A 19,448-nucleotide genomic window follows, 5' to 3' on the forward strand; every position below is an offset into this window, starting at 1 on the left:
GGCTAATTAGAGGCTCCCTCCACCATGAATTGGTCCAAACTGGGTTTTTTAGAGGCTCCCTCCACCATGAATTTCCCAAAACTTGGCTGTTTAGAGGCTCCCTCCACCATGAATTGGTCCAAACTGGGCTGGTTAGAGGCTCCCTCCACCATGAATTTCCCAAAACTTGGCTGTTTAGAGGCTCCCTCCACCATTAATTGGTCCAAACTGGGCTGGTTAGAGGCTCCCTCCACCATGAATTTGCCCAAACTGGGGTGGTTAGAGGCTCCCTCCACCATTAATTGGTCCAAACTGGGCTGGTTAGAGGCTCCCTCCACAATTAATTGGTCCAAACTGGGCTAATTAGAGGCTCCCTCCACCATGAATTGGTCCAAACTGGGTTTTTTAGAGGCTCCCTCCACCATGAATTTCCCAAAACTTGGCTGTTTAGAGGCTCCCTCCACCATTAATTGGTCCAAACTGGGCTGGTTAGAGGCTCCCTCCACCATGAATTTGCCCAAACTGGGCTGTTTAGAGGCTCCCTCCACCATGAATTTGCCCAAACTGGGCTGTTTAGAGGCTCCCTCCACCATGAATTGGTCCAAACTGGGCTGGTTAGAGGCTCCCTCCACCATGAATTTCCCAAAACTTGGCTGTTTAGAGGCTCCCTCCACCATTAATTGGTCCAAACTGGGCTGGTTAGAGGCTCCCTCCACCATGAATTTGCCCAAACTGGGCTGTTTAGAGGCTCCCTCCACCATGAATTTGCCCAAACTGGGCTGTTTAGAGGCTCCCTCCACCATGAATTGGTCCAAACTGGGCTGGTTAGAGGCTCCCTCCACCATGAATTTCCCAAAACTTGGCTGTTTAGAGGCTCCCTCCACCATTAATTGGTCCAAACTGGGCTGGTTAGAGGCTCCCTCCACCATGAATTTGCCCAAACTGGGGTGGTTAGAGGCTCCCTCCACCATTAATTGGTCCAAACTGGGCTGGTTAGAGGCTCCCTCCACAATTAATTGGTCCAAACTGGGCTAATTAGAGGCTCCCTCCACCATGAATTGGTCCAAACTGGGTTTTTTAGAGGCTCCCTCCACCATGAATTTGCCCAAACTGGGCTGTTTAGAGGCTCCCTCCACCATGAATTTGCCCAAACTGGGCTGTTTAGAGGCTCCCTCCACCATGAATTGGTCCAAACTGGGCTGGTTAGAGGCTCCCTCCACCATGAATTTCCCAAAACTTGGCTGTTTAGAGGCTCCCTCCACCATTAATTGGTCCAAACTGGGCTGGTTAGAGGCTCCCTCCACCATGAATTTGCCCAAACTGGGCTGTTTAGAGGCTCCCTCCACCATGAATTTGCCCAAACTGGGCTGTTTAGAGGCTCCCTCCACCATGAATTGGTCCAAACTGGGCTGGTTAGAGGCTCCCTCCACCATGAATTTCCCAAAACTTGGCTGTTTAGAGGCTCCCTCCACCATTAATTGGTCCAAACTGGGCTGGTTAGAGGCTCCCTCCACCATGAATTTGCCCAAACTGGGGTGGTTAGAGGCTCCCTCCACCATTAATTGGTCCAAACTGGGCTGGTTAGAGGCTCCCTCCACAATTATTTGGTCCAAACTGGGCTAATTAGAGGCTCCCTCCACCATGAATTGGTCCAAACTGGGTTTTTTAGAGGCTCCCTCCACCATGAATTTGCCCAAACTGGGCTGTTTAGAGGCTCCCTCCACCATGAATTGGTCCAAACTGGGCTGGTTACAGGCTCCCTCCACCATGAATTGGTCCAAACTGGGCTGGTTAGAGGCTCCCTCCACCATGAATTTCCCAAAACTTGGCTGTTTAGAGGCTCCCTCCACCATTAATTGGTCCAAACTGGGCTGGTTAGAGGCTCCCTCCACCATGAATTGGTCCAAACTGGGGTTTTTAGAGGCTCCCTCCACCATGAATTGGTCCAAACTGGGGTTTTTAGAGTCTCCCTCCACCATGAATTGGTCCAAACTGGGGTTTTTAGAGTCTCCCTCCACCATGAATTGGTCCAAACTGGGGTTTTTAGAGGCTCCCTCCACCATGAATTTGCCCAAACTCTGCTGGTTAGAGGCTCAATCCACCCTGATTTTCAAAACAAATGTTGGTGCCAACCTCAACTTACTACAAGGGCCAAATTCACTGCTGGTGACAAGCTCTCCTCACTGCAAGTGCCAAATACACATGTTTCAAGGTGTTTTCCTACTGTCAGAGAGGTGGTATTGAGTGTGTAAAGTGTGTAGTTGTTAGGCTGTGATGTTGGGGTAATAGAGGGTCTTTGGTGTGTTAGATGCCCCCAGACATGCTTCCCCTGCTGTCCCAGTGTCATTCCAGAGGTGTTGGCATCATTTCCTGGGGTGTCATAGTGGACTTGGTGACCCTCCAGACACGGATTTGGGTTTCCCCCTTAACGAGTATCTGTTCCCCATAGACTATAATGGGGTTCGAAACCCGTTCGAACACACGAACATTGAGCGGCTGTTCGAATCGAATTTCGAACCTCGAACATTTTAGTGTTCGCTCATCTCTAGTCAGGAAGACCGACCGCGAACTAACACACAAATACTATACCCTATGAAGAAGCTCTGCATCAATAAAGCACTTACTGCTGCACTCCGTCCTGGGAAATTGAAGAACGTGTCGGGTCCATGTCTCTGTGGCATTTGATTGAGCACTGATAACAATTTCACCGCATGCCTCGGCTGTCAAAACAGAGAGAGTGGTAAACGCTAAGTGGAAGCGCTCTCAGACAAATGTCCATAAACAGCAATAGATTACTGAATACTTAATTTAAGATCAGCTATTTGAGACTACTTTAGAGAGACGTTCCATCAGGAGGAGGAACGCGTTTAATTCTATGTGCCTCAGGAGACCTTAGATGGTAACCTCAAGCTGTAAAGCATTAATATTGAGGATGTCGGCCCTGACCGCAGCTTACCCAGATTCCATTTTCTCCCCGTAACATACTAAAGAGAAGCTTCAACTCTTTGACTGTGATACTGTAGCTGGCGAGCACTCCCAACATGTCAACCAAAAGATCTAAAAAGATAGATAAAAATAACATTAGTCCAATTTCAGCCAGCCAATACATAACCTTCTTCCCCAAGTCAGTGGGGCGTCGTCCTGACACTTTTAGAGGATTCAGACATTTCAGAAATCTGCTTTTCTCTTCCCATTAGTCCGTTTCAATCCCAAATTTCACAGTTAAATACCCCAGCACACTTTCATGAAGACTTGCTGTGAGATCAAAGGGTCAAGAAAGCTTCAGAGGCTGAAACCCATCAGGGGGTAACGGACTAGGACAAAATGTAAATTTTACAGCTTCTGTATCAAGATAAAGAAGATGAAGAAAGAAAAAGTTTCTGAGTGTGTGAACCTGCCAGATTGTGGAAAATGAGTGTGCGAGAGAGCAAGAGTGCAGCAAGTAAACATCAGCTGACCCTAAAAGTCGTGTACTGTTGTCAAAGCTAAGATGCCAAAAACATACCGTAGACTATAGCCTATCTATATACCCTTCGCAAGCGTAGAGAGATGTCAAAATAGATGGAACCAGGTAAGGATTATCATTTTTATAGTATATGTGCCATATATTTTATTTTTCCACATTTCTTCACCCAACATGCAACCACCACTGTGCCATTGGGAGCCTCCTCTCTAACACGGTTTCCTCCTCCTCCTCCTCATAATCTTGTATATAAGATTTCTCTAGTGCTTTTCCTTCTTGTCAGGAACTTACGCTCTCACTCCTTCTAAAACTCCAGCACCCTAACCACTCACTGCCAACCATATGCGCCTGACCCTAAAATCTACCGTAGCTATTATTCTAACATTGCCTTCATCTGACATGCCTACGTCTGCCATCTTGAATCTATTACCTATTCCATATCGATTTTAAACTAGCATGTCCAGGGTACTTAACCATAATGAGTGGATTATTTTTGGACCTTCAGTAATTTTTTTCAGAAACACATTCTAAGAGACTTCTCCCCCCTTCCCCCACCCAATCTTTCATCCAAACTTCTAGCATAAAATAGAATGGAGGGGATGCAAACAAAGTGGTTGGACCTACATCAGTCATTCTGTCAACTTTTCATCCTGTTGTTCTGATTATATGAAAGATGAAAACAAGGGACTAGAAATGTACAAATACATTGACAACTAGGTGTTACCACTCTTCTTGTTTAAGGTGTGTGTCCCTATAAAGTCTGGTAGCTCTGATATACAGTGATCCTGTGAATAGGAACATGCCTGCAAATGATAATCCCAAATTGTCAATTTACTCCTATGTTTCTATGAGAAATAAGGAAGGGACAGCACAACATGGGTCCAAGAAAAGATGATCCAGCAGGTTACTTCATGAGGAATTCAATTACCTACTAAAAGAAACATGTCAGAAGTTGTGACTGGTCCATTTAAAGGGTTAGTGAGGCCATTTAAAGTTATCCCCTGCTGTCTAACTACATGTGGGGGTCTGACCAATGGGTCCACTATCCATCACAAAAATTGCAGTCCCATACTTAGCTCCTCCATTCACTTCTATGAAATTGCCAATGATAGAAAAGTGCTGAAGCTGGCCATCTATAACAGTCCCCAAGAGAATGAATGGTGCTGCAGACTACATGCACACCCTGTGCTCCATTTAGATAGAGGAATGGGACCTCCTACCTAACAATTATAATGGATAACTATAAATAACCAGAATACTGATCAAAGAGGACCTTTCACCACTTCCACCAACCCCAGTTCTTAACATCCTTTAATAGGTGCTGCTTCACTGATTTCAGCACTGTTGGATTTTTCCCTAACCCTCACCGTTCCTGAGCAATCAGTGGTTTTAGTGCCTAATATACATCTACATAGGCTGCATACAGGCTCTGTACAGTCAGGAAGGTGGTGTCAGGCAGGAGTGCGATTCAGAACTCTTATCAAAGGTAGACAGTGTCAGAGCTCAGAATTACACCCTTGCCTGACTCCACCCACCTGACAGAGATCCTAAATAGCATATTAGGCATCAAAACTAACAGCACTTCTTGATCAGGAATAATGGAAGCTAGAGAAAAACTTCCAACCGCGGACGGATTTGGTGTGTTTTGGGGGTTTTTTGTGCATGCCACAGAGGCTCACTAGGCTTCCTATGAGAAAGTACCCACATGGTATGAGAAGATAGCATAAGGAATGGGAATTGGTGCACTGCAATATGAGAAAGTACACAGCATAAGACAGATGTAATCGCCATTAATTCAATGGCTGATTCACTGGAAATGAAGAATTTCTGATCATGAATAGTGACATAACTACAGTGGCATAACTACCGGGGTAGCAGCAGTAGCGGCAGCCACAGAACCCGGGACATTAGGGGGCCCTGTGGGCCCCTGATGTTTTTTAATAGGCTGTTACCTAACTCCAGCAGGTAACGGGGCCCTTTTTACTTACTGATCCCTGCTCCTGCTCATGTCCACCTGCACTTCCCCTTCTGCGGATGTGGCTATGAGCAGGAATCGGTAAGTGAGGCCACAGGCCTGCGAACCCCACAAACATTACTATCATTATACTTCGGAGTCTTTTCAGACCCCAGAATATAACAATCGGAGGCTCAGGGGAAGTGAGGTAACATAGAAAACACTGTTATTTACCTCACTCCGGGAGGCTTCAGGCCTGTTTAGTGTCATCCCAGATGTCACGTGGGCCAGGTCCACGTCATTATACGTTGCGATGCCGACCTGGGTCAGGTGGCGTCTGGTCCAATGTTGAAGAAATGTACGGGAAGTGTGCCGGAGCCAGAGAGAGGGTCTCCGATCATTATATTCTGGGTCTGAAGAGACCCCAGAGTATAATAAATGTTCATGGGTGGTCCAAAATGGGGGATAATACTGTGTGCAGAGGCCACTATGGGACATAATACTGTGTGCAGGGGCCACTATGGGACATAATAGTGTGTGCAGGGGCCACTATGGGGGATAATAGTGTGTGCAGGGGCCACTATGGGACATAATACTGTGTGCAGGGGCCACTATGGGACATAATACTGTGTGCAGGGGCCACTATGGGGCATAATACTGTGTGCAGGGGCCACTATGGGGCATAATACTGTGTGCAGGGGCCACTATGGGCATAATACTGTGTGCAGGGGCCACTATGGGACATAATAGTGTGTGCAAGAATGAGATCTGTGTGGTAGGGCAAGGGGGGATGTCAAATGTTTGCCTTGGGGCCAAGTCATTCCTAGTTACACCACTGCATAACTATCTAGGCGTGTAGATCATGAACCTTACCTGTGGTTCATTCCACACTTCAGAGATACTGTATGTGTTCTGATAAGTAGAGAGCCATGAAAGAAACCAGATTGGACTATCCAAGTAATATTCACCTCCTACTCATTCAGTAGACACAGGAGGGAGCCCGGTCTTAGAGAGCTCACTGACCTGTACAGTCAGCTTGATAAAACCTCTACACATACCAGAAAAGAAGTAATATTTCAGATAAATCCTGCTTAGGGCTCATCGTGGAAATGATAAATCAGAAACTTCACATTACATTACGTTAAAGGGGTTCAATGCTTTCCCCGCAGGCCTGTCCTCTGCTTAGTGAAATTACCTCTATAAAGATGTCACATGTCACATATCAGGTGTTACATGACCATAGCAGCCATCATATAGAGAAGTGATATATAGGCCACTATAGTTATGTGACAAGATATCTCAATATACTGGGGACTGATGGTGATGGAAAACACATAGTAGGATAAAAAAAAAAATGAAATCCTGTACAACAAATTAACTCTTCCATAATACATTAATATAGCATCAAAACTGCATTAATTTATAAAATAAATAAAAATCTATTAAAAATAATTTTAGAATTGTATATATATATATATATATATATATATATATATATATATATATTGAATAAGTCGTTATGGTATACAATACTATCCACAAGCCATGGCCAGAGAGACACTTAACCTATAAAGAACACTTACAGGAAATATAAAAGTTTACACAAAGACCAACTCAATGAATATATACAAGAACCTCCATGTCCACTGGAGTCCATTCTCATAGGGAAGCCTTCCATTCTGGGAGGGGGTCCTCAGGGGTGAGCAACATCTATGACGTACCCATGACCCAATGGGACAATTTTGCGATCATTGGAGTTCCAAAACCCAAGACCCCCCCTCCAGTCCGCTGTTTGAAGAGGGCACAACACTCACGAGTGCTGTGCCTTCTTCCTTGTGCCAATGACATCATGTTCAAGTGAATAGCACTAAGCTGCAATACCAAGCACAGCCCCTATATGCTGCAGGTCCCAGGTGCCGAATCCCCAGCAATCCCATACTGATGATCTATTTTACGGAGAAGCAGATGTCATCAATAGTTCAGTCCCAAAAAAAACCCTTTAACATCCTAAGGGCCCCTTCACACGGAGTGTACGCTCCGCTCATTACACGTGTAAAGATACACATGTAAAATGTAGTTAGCCATTGGGTTCAATGGCTTTTTCGTATAACGCGCGTCTTTTTGCGCGTGCGTCTACGAAGATGCGAATTATACGAAAAAGCCATTGAACACAATGGCTAACTACATTTTACACGTGTATTTTTACACGTGTAAAATGAACAAAATGAGCGTAGCGTAGACAGAATACACGAGCGTAAACTCCGTGTGAAGGGGCCCTAAGACAATACACTAAACTGAGAAAGCCAAGTACAATACCTGCAATCATGTCATCTACAGAGCTCATCTTCAGTAGAACTTGCTCAATGAGGCCAACTTCAGTGCTGGTCTGCAGGTTACGGACACTCTTCCGTAGAATAGCTGTGAACATGCTCCAGATTTCGGCCTGGCACGTTACATCACAGTGCTCTAGCAGCTCCGACATACAGGTTATGCTTTCTGCATCCTGAATGATAAAATTCATCTCCAGATCAAATTCTCCGCCGACCAGCTGGAAATGGAAAGAAGAATAGTAAATATTAATGTCCTGCAGCATTCGTTTGCACACTACGTCTAGAGGAAGAATTATAAGACAAACCACATGCCAAAAATCTAATTATAATGAAACAATGTCATGTAATTAGATGCATTAGTGAACAAGACTCGACATAAACAAACACGCCATATGCAAAAAATACAAACAGCAATTAGTTATACCGCAAAGGAACATTCAAAGCTATTTATTAATGAGCAGATAGACGACAACACTCTGAACATCTTCTATATCTTCTACAGGCTCCCATATCATCTCTCCAAGGCAGGTGACAGGTAAGAGGACTAGTCAGACATGTATGGTAATCATTATGTTTAAAGTATGGAACATATTAGCTGTCCATCATTCACATTAAAGAAAAAAGTTTGCTATGCATTCTGATTTTGGATGGACCCCAAAAATTCCCTGAGATGATGCTACGAAAAGGAAGAAGGATTGAGCAAACTGAGTTTCACTTCCTTATCCTAGAGATGTCTGGAGGTCTCCCCATCGAAAGCTCATACATACTCAGCTGTCCTGACCAAGCATGTGCAATAGGGAGTCAGGAAGAATATCTGATGGTTAAATGCAGGCCTGTGGAGTCAGTAGGCCAAACCAACGACTCTGACTCCTCTATTATCTCACAGCTAGACTGTAGCTGTTTCATAAATGGTTGACAGCCTGATCAGAAAACACAGTAAAGATATTCTAAGTCTGTGTTCACTATACAGTTCACTATACAGTTATTAATGTCCATTGCAGTCACCTGTTAAAGGATGACAGCAATGGACATTAATTATACCAGATTAAACGGACACAGACTGAGTCTCCTCTGTCTGCATCCATTCCTATTGGCTCTAAGGTAAACAACATGGCGGACGCTGATCTCTGTCAGGTTTGTTTACTTTTCCGCCAGAAAAGTAGATGCTCCATCTGTCATTTAATCTCTGTTGCTCTCAACCCGTAGTGGATGAGAGCAACAGACATTAAATTAAAGGTAGTGCGAGCCTATCCCAATTCATTAAAAAAAAAAAAAGTGATTATATTTCTATGAAAGTAAATATGTAACTAACTTCACATCTCATTAGTTATAATTGCATAACTATAATTAGAAATAATGTCATTTTAAAGCCAGAGTTTCCGACTCCTACCAAACTTGGTTGTTACTCTGACTCCACAGCCCTGGTTGGCGACAGCTTTTGGAGGTGCATGGCCACCTTTTAGGTTCACTGCCAAAATCCTTGTCAAATCAGCCAACAGTCCACAGGCCACAATCCGTCTTTTATTCCCACTTATGTGCTCCAAAAACATTTTGTCAATTTTTGTCTATGCCAAAGACAAAATATCAAGAAGAACAAGCCTGCTCATCCTTTATATGGATTCTACACAGTAAAGCTGTGAGTTAAGGATTGCATGGTCCAAAGAGTGCTCTGAAACCTATAGATCGCATATTATGGCACTGACCATGAATGTTGGCCTCATACATCTGTAAGTAAACTAGCCGCCATTTTTACCTTGGCAGTGCCAGTGGTATAATCTATTGTAAATGTGTGATAATGAAAGATCCGGTCATCTCTGCATATACAGTCTGGTCATATGGCCAACGTTCCCACAATCGAGCAGCAGCTGGTTGCATACAATGCGTTCCGGACTACAGGTGGAGCTGCTTTTAGAGTCCCTTCCACTATCTAAATAAATGGAATCAAGAAAGCCAAGCTGAAGACACAAGGTCATTCCTGGATTGTTCAAAGAAGAAATCTCATTTGTGTACACAATTAATTCTCCTAAAGCCTTACAAGGAAGCGATTGTACATGATAATTGCAGAGGGAGATGCATCCAACCAACCAATTAACCTTGTATTGTACTGTACATCGCACAAGCAAGGAAAGATGGCGTGACCTAGCCGATCTCCTCACTAGTGAGCTAGAACTGCAACAGGATAAATGATATATAAACCCTGAGCCAACTTTGGGATAATATAGCCCTAGGAAGAATAATGGCATGCAATATGGAAATACCTAGAATGGCGAATCAGTCTCTAGCAGGGCTGCGGAGTTGAAGTCCGAAAAAGGTTACCAACTCCGGCTTCAAAAATTCATAAAATTCTTATGTTTAATTATGTTATACAATTATTAATATTAATTAGATGTATAGTTTATTACATATTTATTTGCCTAGAAATTCAATCACAGGCTATTTAATGAATTAGAGGATTGACCATGGCTGTCAGCCATTTATGTGGGAGTCAAGCCGGTTTGGTCTACAGACTCTACAAATGTGGTCTCTAGTAGGCAGTACGCACCTCCTGAGTCACAACAACTGGGTTTCTGGATGTAACTAACCAACTAATTAAGGCTGTGCAATTAATCATATTAATAAAGAATACGGATTTTCACCAGAATCTCTCTCCTTTTGCTGTAAACTATGATCAACAGTTTCTTATATGTTATGGATGAGGAAACCTGCAGAAAGTACACTGTCTACCAATAAGTATTTGGACACCCATGCAAATGAAGATATCTGCGGTCATGATGTACGTCACGCCTACTGCCGTTAAATAGAAAACAGCATTTCACCAACTCCACCAAATCCATCTCTTTGCATCCATAGGTGCCACCCCACCGATTCTGGCACAGTTGGAATTTTCTCTCTAGCCCTCACCTTTCCTGAGCAATTACTGCTGTCAGTTTCCAGCAGAGTTGTAATTTGTACTGTCAAGTGAGCGGTCCTGGGTTGCAATGAAAAGACTACGAACGCTTACATGACCTAAGCATAATTGTACTGAACACCAATAATGTTTTGGGAATAGAGAAGAAATTCCAACTGCAGAATCAGTGCAGCGGGCCTATTGAGGGATACAGAGAGTTGGAGTTGGTGAAGGTGGTGAAAGGTTATCTTTAAGCAACAACATTAAAACTGAAGTTAAACATCGAGAATCCCCCATAAACTTGAAATGTTATTTTTGGCCAAATCGACTAGCCCAAAATCTAATGCAGTCATAGAATTAAAGGAGACCCTAATTTTTGCTAAATAAGGCACAAACACCATAGCATGTACAATTCTCTGTTTTCCTAATCTATAGATCACCACATAAAAACCAGCTCCTAAAATATCAATACAATTGTTTGGTCAGGGGGCTCTGAACATGGATTAACTGTATAGAGGTCTATGTATGACAGTGACCTTGTCAGGATAAGCCCATGAAGATGATTGTACTGTAAGTCATAAGATTAGGATAACTATAGTGATGAGATGGGAGCGATAATACTATAAAGCTAATGTATAAGCCTGCAGAGTCCTTACACAAGGAAGCTAAAATTATGCATTGTTTTTGGAGCAACAATTAGAAAACTTGACAAAATTGACATAAGTGTCGCAAACGTATCATTACTAATGTATACAGCTTGTGTGTGAACAGTTCATATACTGTGTGAACCTAAAGAATGGACGGCCAACAGCTAAAACAGTGGTTACACATGGACAAATGTTCGAACCCCATTATAGTTTATGGGGAATAAATACTTGTTTAGGGGGAAACCAATATTCGACTCAGGAGGGTCACCAAGTCCACTATGACACCCCAGGAAATGATGCCAACACCCTGGAATGCAACTGGGACAGCAGGGGAAGCATGTCTGGGGGCATCTAACATGCCCAAGTCACTGTATTATGTTGGGATCACTGTCAGCTTGCAATATGCGGTAGCTGACTTTTTCCCATAGGAATGCATTGACCAGCGTTGATTGGCCGAATGCCATACAGAGTACAGCATTCGGCCAATCAACGCTGGTTCTGCCGGAGGAGGCGGAGTCTAAGATCGGTCCACAGCAGTCTCCATTCTGGTCTGATCTGAGCTTTATTAGCATTACCAAAGAATAAAACATTTGGTGTTGCCAAAGCAGAAAAGGGGATTGGGGGTTGGGGGTGGTGGAGGGGGGGGTACAGGGTCTGTGATTTGGGGTTTGAGTGTCCTTAGGGTCTCGTCGTTCTTGTTTGGGGCGTGCGGGTATCGGTGGGTATGGGGTAAACAGGTGATGGGGGGGCACTTAGTGGTGTTCGGGTGGTCGGTGGGGGTTTAATAGTCTCTGGGGGGTGGGGGGTTTGATAGTCTGTGCGTCTCATCTTCCTCTTTTTTGGTGACAGCTGGACACGTATTGGGCAGCTTATACTTATATAGGAGTAAAATGGAGGACCCAGGGCAATTGTAATGTATTCATATATGGCCCTATTGACAAGTTTCCATTTTATGTCAGATATTTTCCAAGCACGCCTTAGATATTAAACCAGTGTCAAAAGGAGATAAACACAGACTGAAGAAATATAACCAAAGGACTAAAATTTCTGCCGGTCTCTGTTTCCGCTACTCTTAAAGCTTTGCATTTTCCCATGGCCCTCTCTGGTGTGCTACAAAGTGCACGCACACAGGTGTTTACCCAAATATCTCGCTGTTTCTTATTACATAGATCACACCGGAGCAGCAGACTGTAACACAACATATGCGCCAGGAAGGAAGTGTGTAGCATACATTTACTATTATCATAGTAATTATCACGGAGACTCGGAGGTACTCCACGGACCGCAAGATTGTGAGTTTACATGTCAATATGAGCTCCCTAGAGCCGCTGCAGCACACACACTGCTAAGTCTAAACTAAGGCGCACGATAGTAACAGCCAAGTGGAGGCACCTATTAAAAATAAATGACAAAGACAGACAGTCCAGAGTTCACGGCTGAGATTTATTTCTATTATTCATGGGGAAGTTTAAAAACCTATTGTGATAAACAGCCCATTAACTTTGCTAGGAAAGGAAGGCATCTGTAAGCGCCCGAGGCGGACACGGTTTAATTACAAAGTGTGCATTAAAAGTCCTCTAAGTGAGGTAGGGAGTTATATATTTACACAAGAGGAAAAACGGGAGGCATTTCTTGGCCCGTCTCTGTTTGAGCCGGAGATATAAACATGATTTTTCTCCGTTCTGTAATGATTGGTGAAATGTCACAGGAATAAACACAATTAGCCTTGGAATTACGGAGGACAAGCTGACAGGATCAAATGGCAGGGCTCCGCAGACAGAGAATGGGGTCACTTCAAGACACTTAATTGCTTTCTACTTTGTCATTTGTCAAAATCAATTACATTTCCAATAACTGCCACTTTCACGCTAGGTTAGAAAACTGGGTTTGATCATCGCTTTTCAGGGGCGCTAAAACAGGTTAAGAAAGGATTATGGCAATGATGCGAAACTCTGGGCAAAACAGGAATTTCATTGTCGTCAGGGTCAAGGCTACTTTATGAGATCTCACCCCGGTATGTGAATAGCGGAGGTCTCCTTGTTACATCAATTAAAGAGTTTACATCAAGTGCTAAAATTTCTGCTCCTTGTATGTAACCTATTCCTGCTAGATCATGACTTTGAGCCCATAAGATCCTATGTGGATCTAATCCTCTAATGAATGAACTTAGTAAGATTTAAAGTTTACCTCCAACTTTTCATAAATGAATATTTCAGATGAATATAAAAAACTTTGTAATAAATCTTAAAGAAGTATGTTTCTTTCTTCCTTTATCAGGCTCTGTTGCCTATTACAAAGATGTCTATGGAGAGGGGAAAGGAGAGGAGGTGGCTGCTGGAAAAGACACACTTTGCTACACCGAGAGAGAGAGAGAGAGAGAGAGTTCTAACACAGCTATACTTCAAAATAAGAGTACACCACTCCGCAGAATGAGGTCGTAAATCATTTTTTAGGCCCCCCCCCTCCCCTAAAATGGTGCACAGTGGGCATAAATACCATTGTATGCTTATACAGTATCAGACAGTATATATATATATATATATATATATATATATATATATATATATAGTGGAGAAGATATCTCAGTAGCAGCAACGGTGTGGCCCCAACTAGTCATAGACAGGGATACGATGTCTGGTGCAAAACAGGTTTATTTGGAAAAACAGCAAAATAAATAAACCTCCCCTTCAGGTACAAAATGAGCAAAATAAAATACAGCATTAACTTCAGGCAAAATTGGCAAACAAAACCCTGCTCGTCCGAGCACTAACTAAACAGTAAAAAGCTAACTTTATGTGTGGCTTACTACCAACAAAATCACACAATATGGTCTGATCAGACTCTCAGTATTTCAGGACAGACCCAGGCACCTCCTGTTGCTCCCAGGATCTGTCCTGAAGTGCAGGCAGCCATTACCGAGAAGATCCACACCTGGGGCTGAGGCCTATTCAAGACCCGCACTGGACCACACATATGTCACATGGGGGAGTCTTACTATATATATATATATATATATATATATATATATATATATATATGTGTGTGTGTGCATTTTGTTGATGTAAATAAGTAAACTTTGTTTATATTTCAGATCTAACGACCTTTTGGTTGTTACAGTAATTCAAACAAAAAAAATACAGGAAATCTAACTAATCTTACAATAAAATTGTACAAATGATAATGCTGAACTTCTAGAAGCTGCTGATAGGAATGTTTCATGAACTCTAAAATGAAATTATATCCTATTACAACAAAGTAATATTTTTTCAATGATGAGAAACTGTAAAGAAATCTCTTCTAATGACAGAATGGACATTACTACTATACAGGAGCAGAAACAGAGGAGATGCTGGTATTCTGGACCGAGTGGTCAAGCAGGTGGTAAGAATATATAGCACATTGCTGGGAGTGACAAGTGACATTTAATGTTTGAAGGATAAAAGGCTGTGTGTGGAAATACTAGTCTAAAACCTTTCTAAATCAGATTGCAATATTCATGTAGGTATTGAGAAATTCCATATACGAAGTGTGAACCACGACATAATCTTTACATCTGAAACACTTTCTTCTACGCTTCAAAATCTTGTACGGCAGCTTATGAAATCCTTGTTGACTAATTAATGTTTCTACTTTTTTAAAGGTGTTGTGCCACTATGGACAGTTACTCCCTATCTACAGGACAGGGGATGAGTATCTGATTAATGGGGCTGAAAACAACCTTAGGCTAAGGTCGCACGTAGCGAGCCACAGCAAAAAATTGATGCAGGAAAATTGGGCTGGCAACACACAACACTGTGTTTTTTTTTTCCTGCAGCACTTTTCACAGAAAGAGGTTTTCTCTGCAGACTTTACGCTTTCATTATACCTAAAGAGAAACCTCTGGCGTTTCCGCAACAGTTTTGGAAATCACAGCATGTCCGTTGCGCGTATTTTTTTGCCTTGTGGGGCCCCAGCCTTAACGTATCAATCTAATAGGGGCTGTTGAAGATTAAAGAACGTCAAGCATTTTGGTAGCAGGTCATGATATTGTTACTCATTTCTTTGATGAGAATTTGGAGACCTTAAAGGGGTTGTCCAGAAATTATAGAAAACTTAAGGGCCAGTCAGGGTTTTGTGTAAAACAAAGCAAAAACAAGGCATAATCCTCTATTCTGGCTGTACGATCCCAGTCAGTCCCTCCAATGTCAGGAGCTGCTGGACCCTTGCAGGTCAGGTAAGCCTATCATTGGCCTCACCAGAGAGGTATTGGAGACGTCACTCAGATAAGTTACTGGTTTATAACCAGAGAAGTCAAGCGAGTCTCTCCGCTTCCAGCCTCAAGAATCTCAGCAAGGGAGGACTGGGACTACGCAATGGAGTGCCGGGGATAGGAGAGTATGACTTTTGTCTTGCTTTGTTTGTAGCCCCTTCACACAACGTAAGCGTGTGGCTCATCTAGACCCGTACACGCGAGCGCTTCAAAACACATCCCATACACTTCAATGGGAGCGTGCGTGCTTTCTGCGCGCTCCCATTGAATTGAATGGGATGTGTTTTGAAGCGCTCGCGTGTACGGGTCTAAATGAGCGGTGCGCTTACGCCGTGTGAAGGGGCCCTTTACAACCACCCCATAGTTTCGTAAAATTCCCCTTTAACCAAATTCAAGGCTTGCATAACTGACCATCCACCGTCTAGTCTGTGCAGTCTTTCAATCTCATTCACCTTTTTCCCGGTAATACAAGGTGAAATTTCCCTGAGGAGTCTTCAGAAAATCAAGGACTTGGATGTCAAAATCATGAATAAGTTTTGCTGATGTATAATTCTGATGACAATACAGAAGGAGACAAAGAAAAACAGCACAGCCTTGAAGGTTTAAGACAGAAATGAGGTGATAACGGAAGAGCTGTCATTGCTGCTGGGGAAGACGAATATCAATGGAAAAATCAACCAAACTAGAAGGTTTGGGATAGAGATAAAGAAACAATGGTCTTTGTTATTTAATGTATCAGTTTTTAGCTGTCCCCTCCACATAAGGGTTAGATTGTACCTAGCTGGCAACATCACTGCACAGATATTGTATCCCAAAAGTCTTGGCTTCAGTGGGATAGTCACAGATTTCCGGTGCTGTCCCGCTGTCCTGAGAGCCATCAGGCCCTCTATTCACAGTACATGAAAGTATGGAGTTGTTAGAAGTAGGTCTGACAATGTCTGGCCTGCCATCATCGGTCATATATGCCAGTAGTCATGTATCTCGGTACTCTACAGAACGAGCAGGCTCTTTGTATAAAAGGCCACTGTGGTACTGCATATACACTGTCTACCAATAAGTATTTGGACACCCATGCAAATTCAGATATCTGCGGTCGTGATGTACGTCACTCTTTCCGCCAATAAATAGGAAACAGCATTGGCATTAGTCTGTGCAAGATGCTACGAAGTGCAGAGTTGTCCGAGAAAGGAGTAATTGTCGGGTACCACAGGCATGGGCGATCCTTAAGGGACATAGCAAGCTAACTGAATTACCCAAAAGCGACAGTGGCCTACGTGATTATGAAGTGAGAAGTGAACGGTGATTGTCAGAATGTGCCCCGAGTTGGCAGAACCCCGAAACTGGGAGATAGAGACCGACGAGTGCTGGCCAGAGAAACCGCACCCAACCGATGGCTCACATACACCAGGAGTTTCACCAGGCATCCGGGAGTATTGTGTACCAATCCCATCCGTAAAGAAGCATCTGCTGGTTCTACCAACTATTGGATATGAATAAATGTTTTTCTATTCTACCGCAGGTGTCCTAATACTTATTGGTAGACAGTGTAGTACATGTATGAGTTTCTGCACTTTGTGTGGCACAATTTATCAAGGCAAATGACTGTACTGCTGAAAAGGACAAAAGGTGTAGCCATCAGGATGCCACACGGTGGCTCAGTGGTTAGCCTTGCAGCGCTGGAGTCCTCGGTTCGAATCCCGCCGAGGACAAAAACACGGTATGTTCTCTCTGTGTTTGCGTGGATTTCCATCCCATACTCCAAAGACATACTGATAGGGAAAAAAAATATACATTGTGATATCTACTTGGGGCTCACAATCTACATAAAAAAAAAAAAAAAAGTGTAGCCATCAATGGGGAGGGGGAGTCACCTGAGTGTCAAGGAAGGAGTTTGTAGTCATATTCTTTGTGAGAGGCGGGTGGAGCCTTTCAGAAGAGGAGTATGTCAGTTAGTCTTTGTGTGTAACAAGGGGACTTGGGGTGCCGACTGTGATAGGGACACCCTAAAAGTGCTGCAGAGTGGACTCATGGACAGCTCCAGGTGTGGTGAGTTTTTTAATTAATTTACATTTAACTGTGTGGGGGCATTAACGGGGCATTATACAGTGTGGCAGCACTACTCAGTCTACTTAAAAGCGGAAGTGCCAATTTGTCAAGTTGACTTGAAGGGACACGAAGCTGCAAGTCCACTACCACCATTAGAGACCAGGTAAAAACTGAGGGCTGCAGCCCATTCAATCATCCATCCAACAGTAGTGCTCAGAGTAAGACCCCCATCAATTGAGAAGTATGGGCCATTATTATCCTGTAAAGAATCATTGTGATGTCTCAGTGAATAGATGGTGAGGGGAGCAGGAAGCGGCTTTTTATGAAGGCCATGGAATGAACAGATGGCATATTAAGATTTATTATTGGATTTTTTTTTATTACATGTTAAATATTCTTATCATTGTTGTCGTTGATTCTGTAATAACCTAAAAGAAACAGATTGTTGTTTCAATTTTTTCCAAAAGCGGTTTTGCCGATTAACCCCGTGAGGACAACCAGCACAATAGTATGACACAGGTAGGAGTCCTCAACTATTGCAGTGTACAAGATAAAAACCAAAAGGGCATTCTTGGATCGGGTCTTAGAGATTCCCCATGACGCAGTCTCTATCCATAAATCTATACTATACCTGGGTAGAGAGCCAATACTCCATTGACATACCCCAGTGTTGTCTGCCTAGGATGCCTGATGGGATACGTTTTGGTTGCAGCTTGGGAAAGTCTTATATGTATATATGAAAATAAATTAATAAAAATCCAATTAAAAGAGATAAAAAGGTAAAGCTTAATTAAAAAATGAGTAAATATACCAAATAAAAAAACTCATACAAACACTTTAATTTAATTGTATGACATCACAAAGCAACAAATATTTACTTAATTACTGTAACCATGACAACACGTTCTAGTCCACGATTTACAAATGGAGTAAGATAGTCTAATAACATGAATCACTAACATATACTGTATGTACATAACAACAGTAGCAAAACAAAGTACCAATGACTCTACAAAATTATGGGGCCTTGTTTTTTAAGGATATTCCTCTCTAGTCTTAACATATTGCTACGATATTCTCAGCACAATTCGTGGCCACCCGGATGTCGAGGAAGCTGCAGCCGGCCCTATTCATGTGAATGCAGCTCTGTATGGGGACACCATTACTCTCAGAATTGGAGGAGGTCTCATAGGATGGATCCCACCAATGATATAGCAGTGGGATACCCTCACGGCGTGATATCATTCCATGAGATGGGAATCAGGGCAGTGAGGTAAGCAGGCCAGACTACAGACTCAGACTCCCCTATTTTTCCAAACGCCAAGGACTCCATGATAACTGGCTGACCACCATGGTCAGTCAGAAATGATAAAGATCCTGAGTCAGTAAATATGCAAAATTGGCCTCGACTCCTACTCCAATGCCCTGATGGAAATATGCCTTTGAAAAAGCTCATGAATGTCTTCTGAGAGGCATCGACACAATCATTCCTTTTTTTCCAGTCTTCGGGGTTACATCGTAAAGCAGAGTAACCCCAAGAGAAGAGTGAGGAAAACCCCTTGGCAAAAGGCTTTACAAGATACCAAAAAAGCCAATTCCCGAGCTACAATGAATTGTATTAGTCGATTTTTGTCCCTACAAATGACTCCCAGCATGCAGTGGGGCACTTGTAAACATCCCATTGTTTTTTAACCTGCTGAGTCATTATGGACAAAGCCCTTTTTATGGTAAGTAAATTAGCTTGCAAGTGCCATGTGGTCTTGCCCAATTTTTCCACCTAAACTTACCCACCACCTCCCACTTGCTATGAGTGACAGGGCTATTATAAAGACCATCTGCATTTGTCTCCAGCCTGGTGCATGCACAGTACTCCTATAAGGTTTTTAGAGTGCT

General features: G+C 43.0%; 1 protein-coding gene across 5 annotated transcripts in view; it reads right to left on the minus strand.

The window, feature by feature from the left end:
* NBEA (neurobeachin) overlaps positions 1 to 19,448 on the minus strand; it is a 561,077-nt gene that overhangs the window by 422,319 nt on the left and 119,310 nt on the right. For all 5 annotated transcript variants that reach the window (XM_075265948.1, XM_075265946.1, XM_075265944.1 and 2 more), the window contains exons 2-4: positions 7,713 to 7,944; positions 2,936 to 3,036; positions 2,604 to 2,699 (exon numbers count right to left, since the gene is read on the minus strand). In XM_075265948.1, coding sequence (XP_075122049.1) covers positions 2,604 to 2,699; positions 2,936 to 3,036; positions 7,713 to 7,944 — 429 coding nt within the window. The remainder of the gene's footprint in view (positions 1 to 2,603; positions 2,700 to 2,935; positions 3,037 to 7,712; positions 7,945 to 19,448) is intronic.

Source organism: Leptodactylus fuscus, chromosome 2 (assembly GCF_031893055.1).
Source record: "Leptodactylus fuscus isolate aLepFus1 chromosome 2, aLepFus1.hap2, whole genome shotgun sequence".
Classification (NCBI taxonomy): Eukaryota; Metazoa; Chordata; class Amphibia; order Anura; family Leptodactylidae; genus Leptodactylus; species Leptodactylus fuscus.